This window comes from Equus asinus, chromosome 3 (genome assembly GCF_041296235.1).
Source record: "Equus asinus isolate D_3611 breed Donkey chromosome 3, EquAss-T2T_v2, whole genome shotgun sequence".
NCBI classification, from domain to species: domain Eukaryota; kingdom Metazoa; phylum Chordata; class Mammalia; order Perissodactyla; family Equidae; genus Equus; species Equus asinus.
The window spans coordinates 106467574-106482612 of NC_091792.1; the positions used below are offsets into that span (position 1 = coordinate 106467574).

The 15039-nt window shown below is 38.7% G+C and overlaps 1 protein-coding gene across 1 annotated transcript; it reads right to left on the minus strand.

Moving 5' to 3' along the window:
- Window positions 1-1618: 1618 nt before the first annotated feature.
- Window positions 1619-3866, minus strand: UTP3 (UTP3 small subunit processome component). The gene has a single exon (XM_014847219.3). It carries the CDS (start codon window positions 3509-3511, stop codon window positions 2078-2080), a length of 1434 nt encoding a protein of 477 aa, XP_014702705.1. The 5' UTR covers window positions 3512-3866; the 3' UTR covers window positions 1619-2077.
- Window positions 3867-15039: the final 11173 nt, after the last annotated feature.

Genomic DNA, 15039 nt, shown 5'->3' on the forward strand with positions numbered 1-15039 from the left:
CCCCCAACCAGGAACCATTTAGGAGCTCACCCAGAAACGCCTCAGAACCAAAGATGCTCCTAGTGTTCTTATTACTTAAGAATTTACAAGGTTTCAGGACCTCTGTGTCAGAAACCTGGGTCAAAGACCAAATATTACAAAGATGCACCTAGTGCTCTTATCACGTAGGAATTTACAAGGAACTAGGGGCAGAAATCAACATATTTTTTCTATTATCTCACTGCTCTTAACCATTGTTATATTGCCTCTCCCAGTAAAGTATAATAATTGTACCATACAGAGGAAGAAAATGAGTTAGAGATCAAGAAGTTAACTGAAAATCACCCTAGTAAATTAACTCCAAAATCTGTACTTTTCCTACTATATCAGAAAAAGACCTATAGGAGAGGGCTCTGAAGTCAGAAAGGCTAGGCTGAAATCCTGGCTCTGCCACTTAATAGCTATATGACCTTGAGAAAGCTACTTAACTTCTGTTTGCCAGAGTTTCCTCATCTTTAAAATACGGATACTTATTTTATCACACAAGAGTCATCACTTTTAGAACTTGTCACACAAGAGTTGTGAGGAATAAGGACATCAGTACAAATGAAGTGCTTACAAAAGTACTTTAGCACTCACTGTTAATTTTATTTCTAACCCATCTTTTTTTTCTTTTTTTTTTTTTGAGGATGATTAGCCCTGAGCTAACTACTGCCAGTCCTCCTCTTTTTGCTGAGGAAGCCTGGCCCTGAGCTAACATCCGTGTCCATCTTCCTCTACTTTATACGTGGGACGCCTACCACACAGCATGGTGTGCCAAGCAGTGCCATGTCTGCACCCGGCACCTGAACCAGTGAAGCCCCCGCCACCGAGAAGTGTAATGTGCGCACTTAACTGCTGCGCCACTGGGCTGGCCCCCCACCTTTTTTATTTATAAGAAAACAAAAGATAAAATAATTTGATATGTGTGCTACTCTCAAGCAGCCGTAAGCCAGAGGTTAAGAGAACAAAGCTCAAATTCAGCTGGCTTGGGTCCAAATCCCAAGAACGTGTCCTTTAGAAATTTAACCTCCCGGAATTTCAGCATCCTCATTAGTGATACAGAGACAAGAGTACCGCCTCACAAAGTTACTGTAAAGATTAAATGAGGTGATGCACACCTGGTAGACGGCAAGTGTTTAATAAATATTAACCATTGATCATCTCTGCATCTCTAGCAGCTAGCACAATGTTTAACCAACAGTGACACAGTTACGACATCTTTTAAGACATCTTTTGTGCTTTCCTTCACTAGTCCTCTCATCTTCTCCCCTGGCATCTTCCTAAGTATTTTTAAGTTTACTATCTCAGCACCTCTCTCCTACAGTAAAGACCAGAGTAACTAAACTTTGTTACTACTTGAAGTTGTCACTTACCTACTAGTAATCATACCAAATTTTCAGCAAAGTGGAGGGTACAAACAGCAACCACTACCAGTCACTAGTACAGAAGGGGAAGTGGAATTTTTATCTTATTTACCACATTAAGGACTGTTAGAAAATATTCATGATTAATGTAATTAAGACATATCTCCTACTTTTAAGCAAAGTTCCTCTGCATTCCTAAGCTTTTACCACAAAGAACGTACAAAATCCTTGAGTTAACATTAAATCTATTTATTAACAAACATCCTGCTCAAGAATTATACTTAGGTAAATGAAATATGTCAGAACTATTTTAAGGCTATCTTAAAAATAACATGACTGCCAAAGGTGCATTCTCTTCACTTTACCTGAAAAATTATAAAAGAGTTCTACATTTGACTGTGGCTTCACAACTAGCTGTGAAATTTTCCTAAGCTACTACTTGACAGAATAAGGGGAGAACTTTTTTCAACATCTCTTTTGCTGACCACCTTCACATTCCTCACACACTGCTTAGTATGACCTTAACATAAAGGACATATAGAGCAATAACCCAAACAAGTTTCCCTTTTGACAAAACTTTTTAAAATTTATGGTTAGGTATTATATATATTAATACAATCACTCCACCAGTTAAAAGTAAAAAATTTATTTATCTAAAATTATTGCCAAAAAACTTAAGCTAAGCAAAAACTTTATTTAAGCTTAATGCTCTTTTTAACTCCTGCACGAATGCCAGACAGTTCACCACTGTAGCGCTGCTCTTCTCTACGAACTTCACGAACCTGGCCTCTTCTGCGAATTTTGGCTCTTCTGAACTTCTCCCGGTGTTTCACTCTAGGATTGCGATCAATCTTCTTTCTCCTGGGTGTAAGTCCCCTATTTTTAGCAATCTGATAGGTAATGGCTCTCTTTGCATTTGGATCTTCAAGAGCCTGTTCTTCAGTACTACTTTCTTCTTTCTTTCTCTTCAAGTTTTGCCTGTCTTCTGTTTCTTTATAGTATTTCAGCACAGCTTTCTCCTCAAAATCAGAATCATCAGAAAGATCTGTAACAGCAGAGGCAGCAGCAGCAGTCGTCTCTGAAACAGATTTTGGTTTGGCCTTGATGGATTTTGCTTTCAGATTCAGTTCTTTCTTTCCAGCCTCATCCTTAAGTGTGAGCAGATGACGAATCTCAGAAGACAGCTTCTGATCCACAACTGACAGCTTGTTGATCAAATTCCGGTAGGTAACAAGCCTTTCAATGACAGGATGTCCATGTGCAGGGACTCTCCTAGCTTTCAGGATCAAATAAAAACTGATGTTGGAGCAGTAGTTCAAATAGAGGTTGTACTTGGTCCTGAGGTATTGGCTTCCTTTTCCAGGTGGAATGATCCCTTGCTCCACCAACTGTAGCAATGGCTCCAGCTCATCCTTCACCTCTGTCAACTTAACTTTCAGGTCTTCTATCAACTCCAGGAGCTCTGGTGATTCCTTCCGCAGCATCTTTAGCTTCTCTTTCACTGAAACTTTCGCCAAATCCTTCACAACCCGTGTCTCAGCCTCATCTACCTGAGACACCGGTTTTGCAAAGGCCTCCACCCAGGTGACGCCAAAATCGTCCTCTTGCAGGGCCTGGGCTAGGCGCCGCTGAATCAGCTGTGCCTCCTCTTCCTCCTCTCTTTCCTCCTCCTCTACTTCTTGCTGACTCTGCCGGCCTCGGGACTTGGAACCATAGTCCGTGTCATAGTAAAGTTTTTTCCTCTGACCCCAGGACAGGCTGGGATCCACAGAGGCCTCAGCCTCACTCTGCACGGAGCTCCCACCATCATCATCGTCATCCTCCTCATCCCCCTCACTCTCTCCATCTTCGTCGTCCTCATCGGCAACATCTAGGGCTAGCACCTCCTCCTCCTCCTCGCCATCCTCCTCCTCGTCCCCACTCTCTACTTCGCTCCAGCCCTTAGCCAAGACGGCCCTAGATCGGGCCTCATGGAAATCATCTACCTTATCTTGGTAGTAGCTGGAGTCCCCCGGTGATGGTGGCAATTCTAAGTCGTCTTCATTTTCGTCCGCTGGGCCACGACCTGCCTTGGCGCGCACAGCTGCCCACTTGGCCGCTTCGCGCCGCCGGGACCTCCCCACCATCACTCGCGGTCTCAGGTTCTACACCGACGTCGGGCTTTCGGCCACCTCTGACCTCTGCGCACGAGCCACGCGCTCCAGCAACAGACTCTCACAACCACGCGAGTTAGCGGGCGCTCTGGTCCGCCGCAGGAGTTTCCACCTCCTTCCGGCCCCCAAGATGCTCTGCGTGTGGCGTGTGAACCGGGACTTCCGCTCGTTTCCGCAGGCCGAGTCACGTTGAAAGCACCTCCCTTTTCGGTTCGCCCTTTAACGCCTGTCGATTCCGGTGAATGAAAATCTCTCCGTGTAGGAACAACAGATATAGGAAGTTCCGTTCCGTAGAGGCCTATAATGAGATTTCTGTTCTTACTCTCGCGAGTCTGGGCGTGGCTGGGGGCGTGATCGTGAGGGACGCTCAAGCCGAGGTCGCAGGGGCCAGTAGAGGGCGCTCTACGTCTACGTCAAAGAGAGGCACCAGGGGAGTTCAGTGAGCTGTACTGCGCATGTCCTGGGCTCTTCCGACCGGAATCCGAGTGCAGGTGTATAGGATTTTCCTGGTTACTGGAATTCTTTTCTCTTCTTCACCTGTCAGTCGGGAGGTCAAAACAGGTTGCTTTTCTCTCTGCAGCTTCCGGATAGTACATTTCTGTGCACCATAGCCCGAGACGGCGGCGGCGCCGCTGGACTCGGGCATCCCGGCGGCGGCGTCCGGGCGGGAGGGCAGGCCAGGCTTCGGGGCGATGTCAGCTCCAGCTCCCTGCCCTTGGGCCTTGGTGACCCCAGGGGTGTTTGTGTCCCTGAGCAGTGGCGGTGGGAAGGCAGAGCCCCGCGCTAGGGTTTGACTCTTTCCCAGGAACTCAAGGTGGCTGCAGAAGGCACCGCGGTTTCTCTTAGTTTTGGTGGAAAAGGTTCGTTCTTCAAGGTATTTTGGAAAAGACCCATTTTTTTAATTTCGGGGCGGACCCTTTATTAATTCTTTTACGTTTAATAAGCACGAGGCAGGGTGTTAGGCTCTGGGAGAACAAGGGTGGGCAGAAGCAGGTGCTGTACCCGCAACCCGTGTAACTTGTGGTTTAGGGGGGACGCGCATTAATCAAGTAATCACCCAAAACATGCCAAGTTATAGTTGGGAGAAGTACTGTGAACACTCGTCCTGTTACCCAGCCTTCAGCTGCTGAAAACACTCAACGTGCGTTTTACATTGCTGCCTTTGTACACGCCATTGCCCTCCGTTAAAAAGGGCAATGTTCCAGTAAAAAGTACTCCAGTAAAAAGCAGAGTAAAAAGTACTGTGCTCCAACTTGGGAAATTACTGTATTGAAGAGACAGCCTAAGCATCACCTCTTTGATCTCTTCTTTAACTCCTTTCGTTGTCTGTTCCTCAGTTCTGTGTATGACCTAGTAGATCTCTACAACTAGTATTGCACGCACCCAGTACAGTAAGTGGCACAGAATAAGTGTTCAATCAATATTTATTTAAAGAATAAGTATTGAACTTACAGTATTTGATTACCTGTCTGTATCAGGTGCTACATAAACGGAATGAATGAATGATGCATAAGACTGCAGACATCCCTAAGGTAGATAACCTGAGCTGGAATGGATTTTAGGAATCATTAGTTGCAACCACTTTCATTTTATACGTGTGGAAATGGGACTTGGGGAGATTACTTTAGCAAATCCAGCACAGACACCAGGGACAGGGCTCCCACACCAGGCTTTCACATTGGGCTGTTATCAGTCCTTTGCCTCTTCAATGTGAATGAGTTTCAGACATTTTCCAGGGAGCAGGTTATGCTGGGTGGATGAAAGACACCAAGGGCAGGGATTAAAGTATTTGAGGAAGAGGGTAGTAATAAGGGAAGAACTAGTCAAACTTGTCTTCAGAAGTATTACTAGGGCCAGAAGTATGAAAGGACTGCCCTACAATCTTAGAGTAATTCAAGATTTAAGTTTTCATATTATGTTACACCTCATAGGTTCATATTCATTTCATATGATAGGTATTACAATACCTTCAAATGTAGGTAGTTGGAAGCTGAACTTTTAATATGTTGCTAAAATTAATGGTGACATACAATTTCCTTCAGAAAGTTTAGTGCCATTACATTAAGAAAAATAATACAAATTTTTAGAAAAGTGATATTTTGAACTAAATGTTTTCAAAGTGCTAAAAGTTATCTTAAGCATTTAAAAACCTGTAGAAGATTTTAGGAAATACAATTTAATGGATAAAAAATGTGTGGATAAAAATCTTTCCTGGTCCGGCCTGGTTGCCTAGTGGTTAAGTTCCACGCACTCCACTTCTGCGGCCCACGTTTGGTTTCTGGGTGCAGACCTACACCACTCGTTGGCCCACATACAAAACAGAGGAAGATTGGCACAGATGTTAGCTCAGGGCGAGTCTTCCTCAAGCAAAAAGAGGAAGATTGGCAACAGATGTTAGCTTAGGGAAAATCTTCCTCAGGGAAAAAAAAACTTTCCTGATGGTAAGCACAGAATTAATTTTTTAATGTAAATTTTAATAGATTTTGTTATTCTGCAAATATTAATTGCTTATTAACTGTAGCGGAATGCTACATACTGTAGTAGATCCAAAGGTGAACTTGCCACAGTCTCTCCCCTCTAGGAGCTAATAATCATGTAGAAAAGAAGATATGCCTACAGATTACTAGAATACAGGACAGTGTGTGATGTGAACCCAGTGCTGTAAGAGATCAGAGGCGTGAGAGATCACCTGTTTTATTGTTATTTGGAAATACTGCTTAAAGAATGTTGCATCTAAGCTTAGACTGTGATTATATCATTGCTTTAAATGTATTAAATTTTCATTTTATCGAAATGTTTTATGAAGGACATAAATCCCAATTTTTCTTTTCATTTTTATTGCAAATTATTTGAGAACTTAAGAGTCATACTTAAGGACCAAAATACATGTATTTTTACAGAGAAGTTAGAAAAATATTTCGGATATATTTTTGTGGCTGAGGAAGGTTGGCCCTGAGCTAACATCTGTGCCAATCTTCCTCTTTTTTGTATGTGAGTTGCCACCACAGCATGGCCATCGATGAGTGGTGGAGGTCCGTGCCTGGGAACCAAACCTAGGCCACCAAAGTGGAGCAAACCGAACTTAACCACTAGGCCATGGGGCCAGTCCCTATTTTGGACAGTTTTAATGGGAATGATCAGATTGCTCTAATATTAGTTTATACTAAATATTACATTTCTGAACTATTTAGAATAGAGTTGCAATATCCAGTATATATTCAGAGAAGGTTGTGTCCTAACATTCTAACATATCTTTGTGATAAAGAATAGTTCAGAAGTCAGTTCTTCAATTCCAGCAGCTCCCATAGCCTAATCTTAGAATTATTTACCACTTAGGTGAGGAAATTTCTTTCGTAAAAAATTTGTGTTGCTGAAAAGACACATTAACGGCTTTATTATATCCTAAACCTATGCCAATTAAAAAGAAAAACATTGAGTCCCCAGAGAAAATGAACAAATATTAAATAAAACGACGTTTAACCATTATATGTATGGCAACTATAATTTGTCATCAACTTGAAGCTTCCTTACATTATTAAGATGCCTGGCTCGAGAGTCAGGAAGCTACACATCATGTGGGCCAACAGGTGTTTTTTTAAGAATACCCTTTTTGTCTTATTCTAAAGGGTAGGAAGATGGGAGTTTGTGAATGATACACTAAGTGATATTAGGATACTTTCTTCAGGCCATGAGTTCTGGGTGTCAAAGGTATTCTATCACCAGATTAGCATAAACTGATCTCAATTTCTTCCCAGACTATTGCAGCAATAATAATAACAGATAATATTGAGAGTGGTTATTATGTGCCAGGTACTGTTAGAAGCTCTTGACATTCAACCCTATGACAGAGGTACTATAGTAATCTCTAATTTAGGAAACTGAGACACATGGGCCTTAAATAAGGTCATAAGGCTAGTAAATGGTGGAACTAGATTTGAACCCAGACAGTCTGGCTTCAGAACCCACATTCTTCTAAAGCTAACTATGTTACTATCCTGGCTTTCAAATATTCCCTTAATAGGTCCCCTCATTTCCAGTCTCTGCTGTACATTTGATTCAGCATCATCAGATACATCTTCCTAGAATACCATTTCCATCATCTCATACCCTCATTCAAAAACTTTCAGTGACTCTCAGTTACTATTAAGATAAAGTTCACAACATACATGGCCCTCCCACAGTTTTGCCTCAAAGCAACCTTTTCAGCCAACACCTTTCATTACCTTTCCACTAAAACCTTCCATAATAACTTAAGTCCTCTGCCACTCTAGTCTCCAAACATTGGTTTGCAGTTTCCTCCTCTGTCTCTTTGCTCATCTTTTCAGTGTTCCCACAATTACTTATGTCAGAAATTTACAAATCATTACAGACATCTTTTTGGCTAACGAATTCTCATACAGGTCCATAATGGGACCTGTAGGAGGCTGTTTGAAAAAGTATTATTAATAGCAACTTGGATGCCCATCTCTGGAAAAGCAGATCAGTAAAATGTCATGGATGAACAGCATGGAATTTAGGAGAAGAGAGTGACCATGCATCTTGGTTTGCCTAGTACAGCCCTATTTAACCTGTTATTCTAGGGTAATTATTAAAAGCACCCCCTTTTACTCTCATGATTTAGATGATAAATTATATGGTCATCTTAACTACACAGTAATTGGAAACAGTGGATTATATATCCACATAGCAACGTGAATGAATCTTAAAAACAATGTGCTTAGGGAAAAAAGTTAAAAAAAGGGATATGTAATACAGTACTATTTACATAAATTAGAAATGCATGCACAACAACACAATAATAGACATTTTGTAAGAACATATACAAACGAAATAATGTATATTAAATACATTGGAGGGGCAAAGAATGAGATGAAGCTTGGAGATTAGAAGGAATAGCAGAGAACCTTCCATGGACCAATAATCATAATATGCCAGGAACTGAGGAGAATAGTTAACTGTTGGCATCTGAGGTTCAATTGAAAAACAAATAAGCAGACAAAAAAATGACCATATAGGTCTCTAACTTAAAGTCTTTTAAAAGCTTCCCAGCATCTTTAGGATCAAGTTAATATTCCTTATGACCTGACTCCTGCCTTATCTTAAATTTTACACCTTACCACACTCTCACTGCCACCATGTGTGGCATACACTTACGTATATATGTATATACACACACACACATACATATATGTATATACACACATATATATACATATATTAAATATATTAGGCTAAGAGCTAAAGCCTTTATTCTACAGAGAATGAAAGCTGGCTTCAGAGAAAAATTTTGCATGTACCGTGTTTCAAAAGACCTGCACCATCAAAGCTATAATTATCATTGAATCAATAGTTAATATATAAATAATTGTATCTACAAGGTTCCTCTGAACCTCGTGCAGGCTTTGCTCATTCTTGCCTCTTTTCCTTTCCACATGTTGTTTCTTCTGTACTTTCTACAGAACTCTTGTTCATCCTTTGAAGACTAATTTTAAATGTCACCTTAAAAGCCTTTCCTGGCCTCTTCAGACAGGGTGCAGAACTTCTTTTTTGCACTTCCATTGTGTTTCATAACGTATCTCTATTTATACTTACTGCTTTCCCTCCGCCAAGTCTATGAGCACCATTAAGTCTGGATCCAAGTAATCATTTTGAAATCCCTAGAGTCTAGGTCAGTACTTGAGTAAATATGTTTCTATACTCAGTGTCAGCATATCAAAATAGCAGCCTTTAACAATGAATTGCAATGTCTTTTGTGCTTCTCTATTCATCAGCACAGGCTCTTTTTTTTTTTTTTTTAGTTTAAAAGTAACATTTAAAGATGAAATGTTTAATAAATGGCTTTTGTGAACTTAAGCTAAGAGTTAAATGCATATTTACTTTTTAATCCCAGTGTCACAGACTAGGTTGTGATGACTGAAGTTGTCAAAGCAGCAGCATTTTTTTTTTCAATGCTCAGAGAAATAGTAATAGTAAAAATAATTTGATTTGAGAGTAATAATGGGAAAATGTATCTCAGTGTTACTTATCAACTTATTTAGATAATTTAATATAATCACAGAAACTCCTTGAACTATTTTTGGGTGCAAAAAAAGAAAGGATTATTTTTAGGTGTAAGAAGGAAAATGTAAGAGGTTAAGTATAGTTGCCATCTGCTTTCATTTCTGTGAGAAACCACTTACTCTGAAACCAGGAGGTTACAGATTCTTTTTGCAACTAAAGTCTGTGTCTATTTAAAGACATAGAAATCCTAAAAGTGATTTAGAAGTAAAATATAGAACTTCTATTGAAATATAGCTTCTAATTAAAAATGACTTGGTTTGGTAGCTTTAATTACAAAATGAAGAATTTAATGAAATTGTGACATGGCTTTCCCTTCCAAACTCTTATCCAACCAAATACTGTAATTATTTTCTGCACTTTATTTTAATTCCTTTTTATTTTTTCTTGTCATGAGAAACCTTATAGATACAATTGTTTATATATTAACTATTGATTCAATGATAATTGTAGCTTTGATGGTGAAGGTCTTTTGAAACATACTTAATATAAAACTTTTTTCTTCACTTATCCTTCATTCTCTGTAGCATGAAATCCTTAGCTCTTAGCCTATATTCAGGGCCTGCCTTTATCTGGCCCCAATTTGTGTTTCCAGCTGCTTTCCTACTACTTTCCTTGAGGAATCCTACGTTCTAGCCAAACTAAAATACTCAAGTTTCTTTTTTCCTCTTTTTGAGATTTCTTTCTCTTGGCCTTTGCCTAGGCTGCCCTGCATCTCAATTCTTAGATGGTCTTCAAGGACCAGCTAAAATCCTATCTTCTTCAGGCTGTGTTCTCTGATATGCTTCCTTCCATTGGCATCTAATAGCCCTTTAACTCTTCCTATGTTAAGATTTTTAAACACTTTTCTCTGTTGTGTTAAGACTATTTATATACTTGTCTTATCTTTTCTGACAGATATATCACCATTCATCTCTGTAACCCTTGCAATATCTAATACATTTACTTATATATAGTAAGTAATGATAAATAGCTAATCAAATAATGAGAGTTAAATTGAGCTCTGTTAAATTTCAATAAGGTATTAGAAGTTAGTAAAACAACCTAAGAATTTAATAAGCTGTCTGTAAATGTGACATTGATCTATATCTATTTTTGGTATTAAGAAATAACGGACTTTATGCTAAGAGCAAAGGGGAACCATTAGAGAATTTTAAACAGGGCACTATTAGAGAATTGATGGAAAGAGATAAGATTACAGGTAGGAAGCTAGTGTGAGGCTGTTACAGTCATCTAGGTGATGAATTTTAGTGTCTATACTAGGGCCCTGGGGATAAGGATATAAAAAGTAGACAATAAGAGCTATTTAGAAGATGGTGTGATAGGACTTAGTATCTGATTAAGTATGAGGGTTGAGGAGTTACAGTGATTCCCAGGTTTTTTTGGTCAACTGATAGGATGATGGTACCTCCACTAAGAGAGAAAACTCAGGAGGAAAGAGGTTAGCAGAGTTCTAACAGGGGAAAATAAGTTTTGAACATGCTGCATTTGAGGTGTCTGTGAAGAGGTTCAAGTGTCGAATGTCTTCCGGACAGTAGGATATGTGGGTCTGAAGTTTGGCAGAAAAATCTGAACTAGAGAAAGAGATTTGAGGGTCTTCCACGTTCAGTTGGAACATGGGATTGTATTTGATATTTAACTAAAAACAAACAAAACAAGGTTTTGGGTTGTTTTTTACTTAAGTAGCTGGCACTTGTGAACTAGTAGACCAGAAGGATATACTACCTGCCTGCCACTACAGGTATAGGACTATCTATCATCAAGTGTCAAATTTAAGAGGTTTGGGTTGAGACTGGCCCCATGGCCTAGTGGTTAAGTTCAGCATGCTCGGCGGCCTGGGTTCAGTTCCCTGGCATGGACTTACTCACTCCCTGGCAGCCATGCTTTGGCGGCGACCCACATACAAAATAGAGGGAGATTAGCATAGATGTTAGCTCAGGGCAACTCTTCCTCAACCAAAAAGAGGAAGATTGGCAATAGATGTTTGCTCAGGGTGAATCTTCCTTAGCAAAAAAAAAAAAAAAAAGAAAGAAAGAAAGAAAGAAAGAAAAAGGTTGGGACTGATAAATGAGCTATATGTGTGCTCAACTCACAATTTTATCATGTCTGGGCTTTCTCCACTTGCTATTGTCAATAAATTGAATATATTGGGAGATACTAATTGTGTATCAGGCACCATGCTAGACATTTTAAGTACATTATCTTATTTAATTCTCACATTATATCTGTGAGGCAGGTGCTGTTATTATCCTCTTTTCATAGATGAGGTTCAAAAATGTGAAGTAATTTGCCCAAAGTTCTGTAACTGGTGGTTAAATACAAGTCTGTCTTACTCTGAAGTTGTTTTTCTGAATCGTTGTGTTATGCTGTTTTCTAGTCTATATTTTATCACTAGTGAAAAACTTACAGGGCCAAGAGGCATGCATTTCTGTTTCAATGTGTATTGGAAAATACTTGGACCCTCAGGTTGATAGACTATGATTACTCAGAGATATGGTATCAACTTCAACCAATAGAAGGGTAGAAAAATAGGAGGATCAGAAGGCACCAGCCATATGGCATCTCTACAGTTTTGTTTCGGGGCCTGGGAAAGCATGAATGTAGTAGGTACACTCAGAATATGGGCAAATAATCATAAAGTGTAATGAGAGGATATCGTTCAGAGATCGTTCTATTGTTCTTTCATTGACTAACTTTGGGCAGATTTATTTTTTCTTTTTTGCTTCTGTGATTATGGTAAAATTGTTTATTTACTATTTATTTTCTTTAACTTATTTTTGTCTACACTGATTGGCATATCAGGGCATTACTTCACACTGTGATTGTTAAATACTACAATTAATGTTTTATTATACAGTATTTAACAGTGAACATATACTTAAGTGTTTCCTTTCATGTAAACGTAAATCACTGATAATATTCTGATATCATATTTGAAAACTTGTTTCATGTTGCTTAGGAACTGAACTGAATGAAGATATTTAATAATCTAGAATAATATTATAGTTATCTATACAAAATCACTACCCTACAACTGTATCATATAATAATGCCAAATTTACATCCATGTAAAATATTTTAATTTTGCACAGCACTGTACTAGATGCTTAAGGATAGGTGTGTTGAAACATAAAATATATGGTCTCTGAACTCATATTGCAATATTGAACTTTCACTTCCTCAAATAGTCATGTTTTCTCTCAACTCCAAATTGTTGATATTATATTCTCTCCAAGACCGTATTCAACTTTTTTTGCCTGACTTCTACTCTTTTTTCCATCTCAGCATAGACATTACTTCCCCTAGGAAGCTTTCTTTGACCCTGCCTACCTCTACCCCCCAACATCTGTGCTCCTGTGGCACATTGTACTTTGTCATCATGTAACTATATGTTATCATTACCCAATAGACTGTAAACCCATCTGATCAAAGGTCACACCTATCTTGTTTACTTGTATCCCTGCCACATAGAATAGATGCCGGTAGATATTTGTTGAAAGAAAAAATAAATGAATGAATGACCATTTGAATTAAGGTCCAGGTAAGTAGCCTTATAGACAACATATACATATTTGCTATAATGGCAACTTTATTGCAGTGTCTTAAAGAGAAATTCTTTTAAATAAAAACACATGGTTGCCCCACTTATACAAGGAAATTATGAATCAAAAAAATAGCTGCATTAATTTCCTATTGATGCTGTAATAGATTACCACAAATGTAGGGGCTTATAACAATACAAATTTATTATCCTTTCAATTTTGTAAATCTGACATGGTGTCATTGGGCTAAAATTGAAGTGTCAGCAGAGCTGTGCTCCTTCTGGAGGCTCTAGGGCAGAATCCATTTTCTTGATTTTTCTAGCTTCTAAATGCTGCCTGCATTCCCTGACTCATGGTCCTTTCCTTCAACTTCAAAGCCAGCAGTGCAGGAACTCTCCTGCCTCCCTCTTTCTCTTATAAGGACGCTTATGATTACATCAGACCCACTGGATAATCCAGGATTACCTCCCCATCTGAAGGTCAGCTGATTAGTAACCTTAATTCCGTCTGCAACCTACATCCCCCCTTGTCATGTTATGTAACATATACACAGGTTCTGAGAATTACGATGTGGACTTCTTCGATGGGCCACTATAATAGCTTAGCTATTATTTATGTCAGTATGAAAGAAGATGCTATCTTTTTTCAATATTTAAAAGAATGATAGTAATAGATGATAAAATTATTGAGTGTTTATATGTCACAGCCGTGTTCCAGGTTCTTTACATTTATTAATTCTCATCAATCTTAAGATGTGTGTACTATAGTCATGCTCATTTTGTAGATGAAACGGAGGGAGAGAGAGGTTAAACAACTTACCAAAACCCTATTTGAACCCAGGCAAGCTGACTCCGGAGCCTTTGCTCTTCATTCAATAGGAAGATGGTGGATGGAGTAGATGTGTCTCTGAAAGACATGTCTTTACAGTGTAAAGTATTACATCGTTTTAGATATTATAGATTATTAGAATACAAGATACATTTATAACTATAATATTGCAAAGTTAGTTAGGAAATAAGCAATTTTTGCACATCTTTTGGGCCAAAGCAAGTTATTGGAAACTCTGAAAAGAGATACAAAAGAATTACTATGATTGTCTTAAAAGAATGCATCAGATATTTTTCGAGTAATTGGATATTCTCAACTATGGATTTATTCTTTCTCATTATTGGGGAAAACAGACTTAGTATGGCACTTATGTATGATGTAAAAACTCTGAATGGAAGAGTTAGAATGAGAAAAGTGTTATTTTCGCATCCATTTTCCTAACTATTTATAGTTCCCCTTTGGTGTTTCCTCATATCCTCTTTTTGGGTGCAACTGATACTGCTGTTTATGAACCCCTCTCTGCATCTAGAAAGCATTAATTTAGTATAAGAGATAAATGATACACATATGAAGAAAAGTGATCAAAATGTAAAGTAATATGTCAATTCATGTAAAATGATATACAGAGAGATTAGATGAATTTATTAACAATGAAGGAGCAGAGTATTGGAGTGAACACAATGGGATGATGTTAAGCAGGGAAGACTTACTAGAATTTGTTGTAAAGGTTTTTAGGATTTTTGACAAGGGTTGGCAGAAAGGAAAAAGAAATTTATGATGAGGAAAATGAGAGAGTAAAAAAAGATTCTGAAACAGGAGTTAGCAAATCATATACAGGAAAAAGAAAGCAGACATATTTGATCAGAGCAGAAACCTCCCCCTGAAAATAGACGAGAATTTCCTTAAAGCAGTGAGGGAACAGACCCCTGGAGTTAATAAATTGAAAGGAGTATATTGTTGTTTGAGGGGTTTCCTGGGATCCTTGATTATTATGGTATTTCTAGAGAAATTATCGTGAGTCTAAACAGTTGTTCAAATGAATTTTTGGAAATAGGCTGTTTGTAAATTAGGACA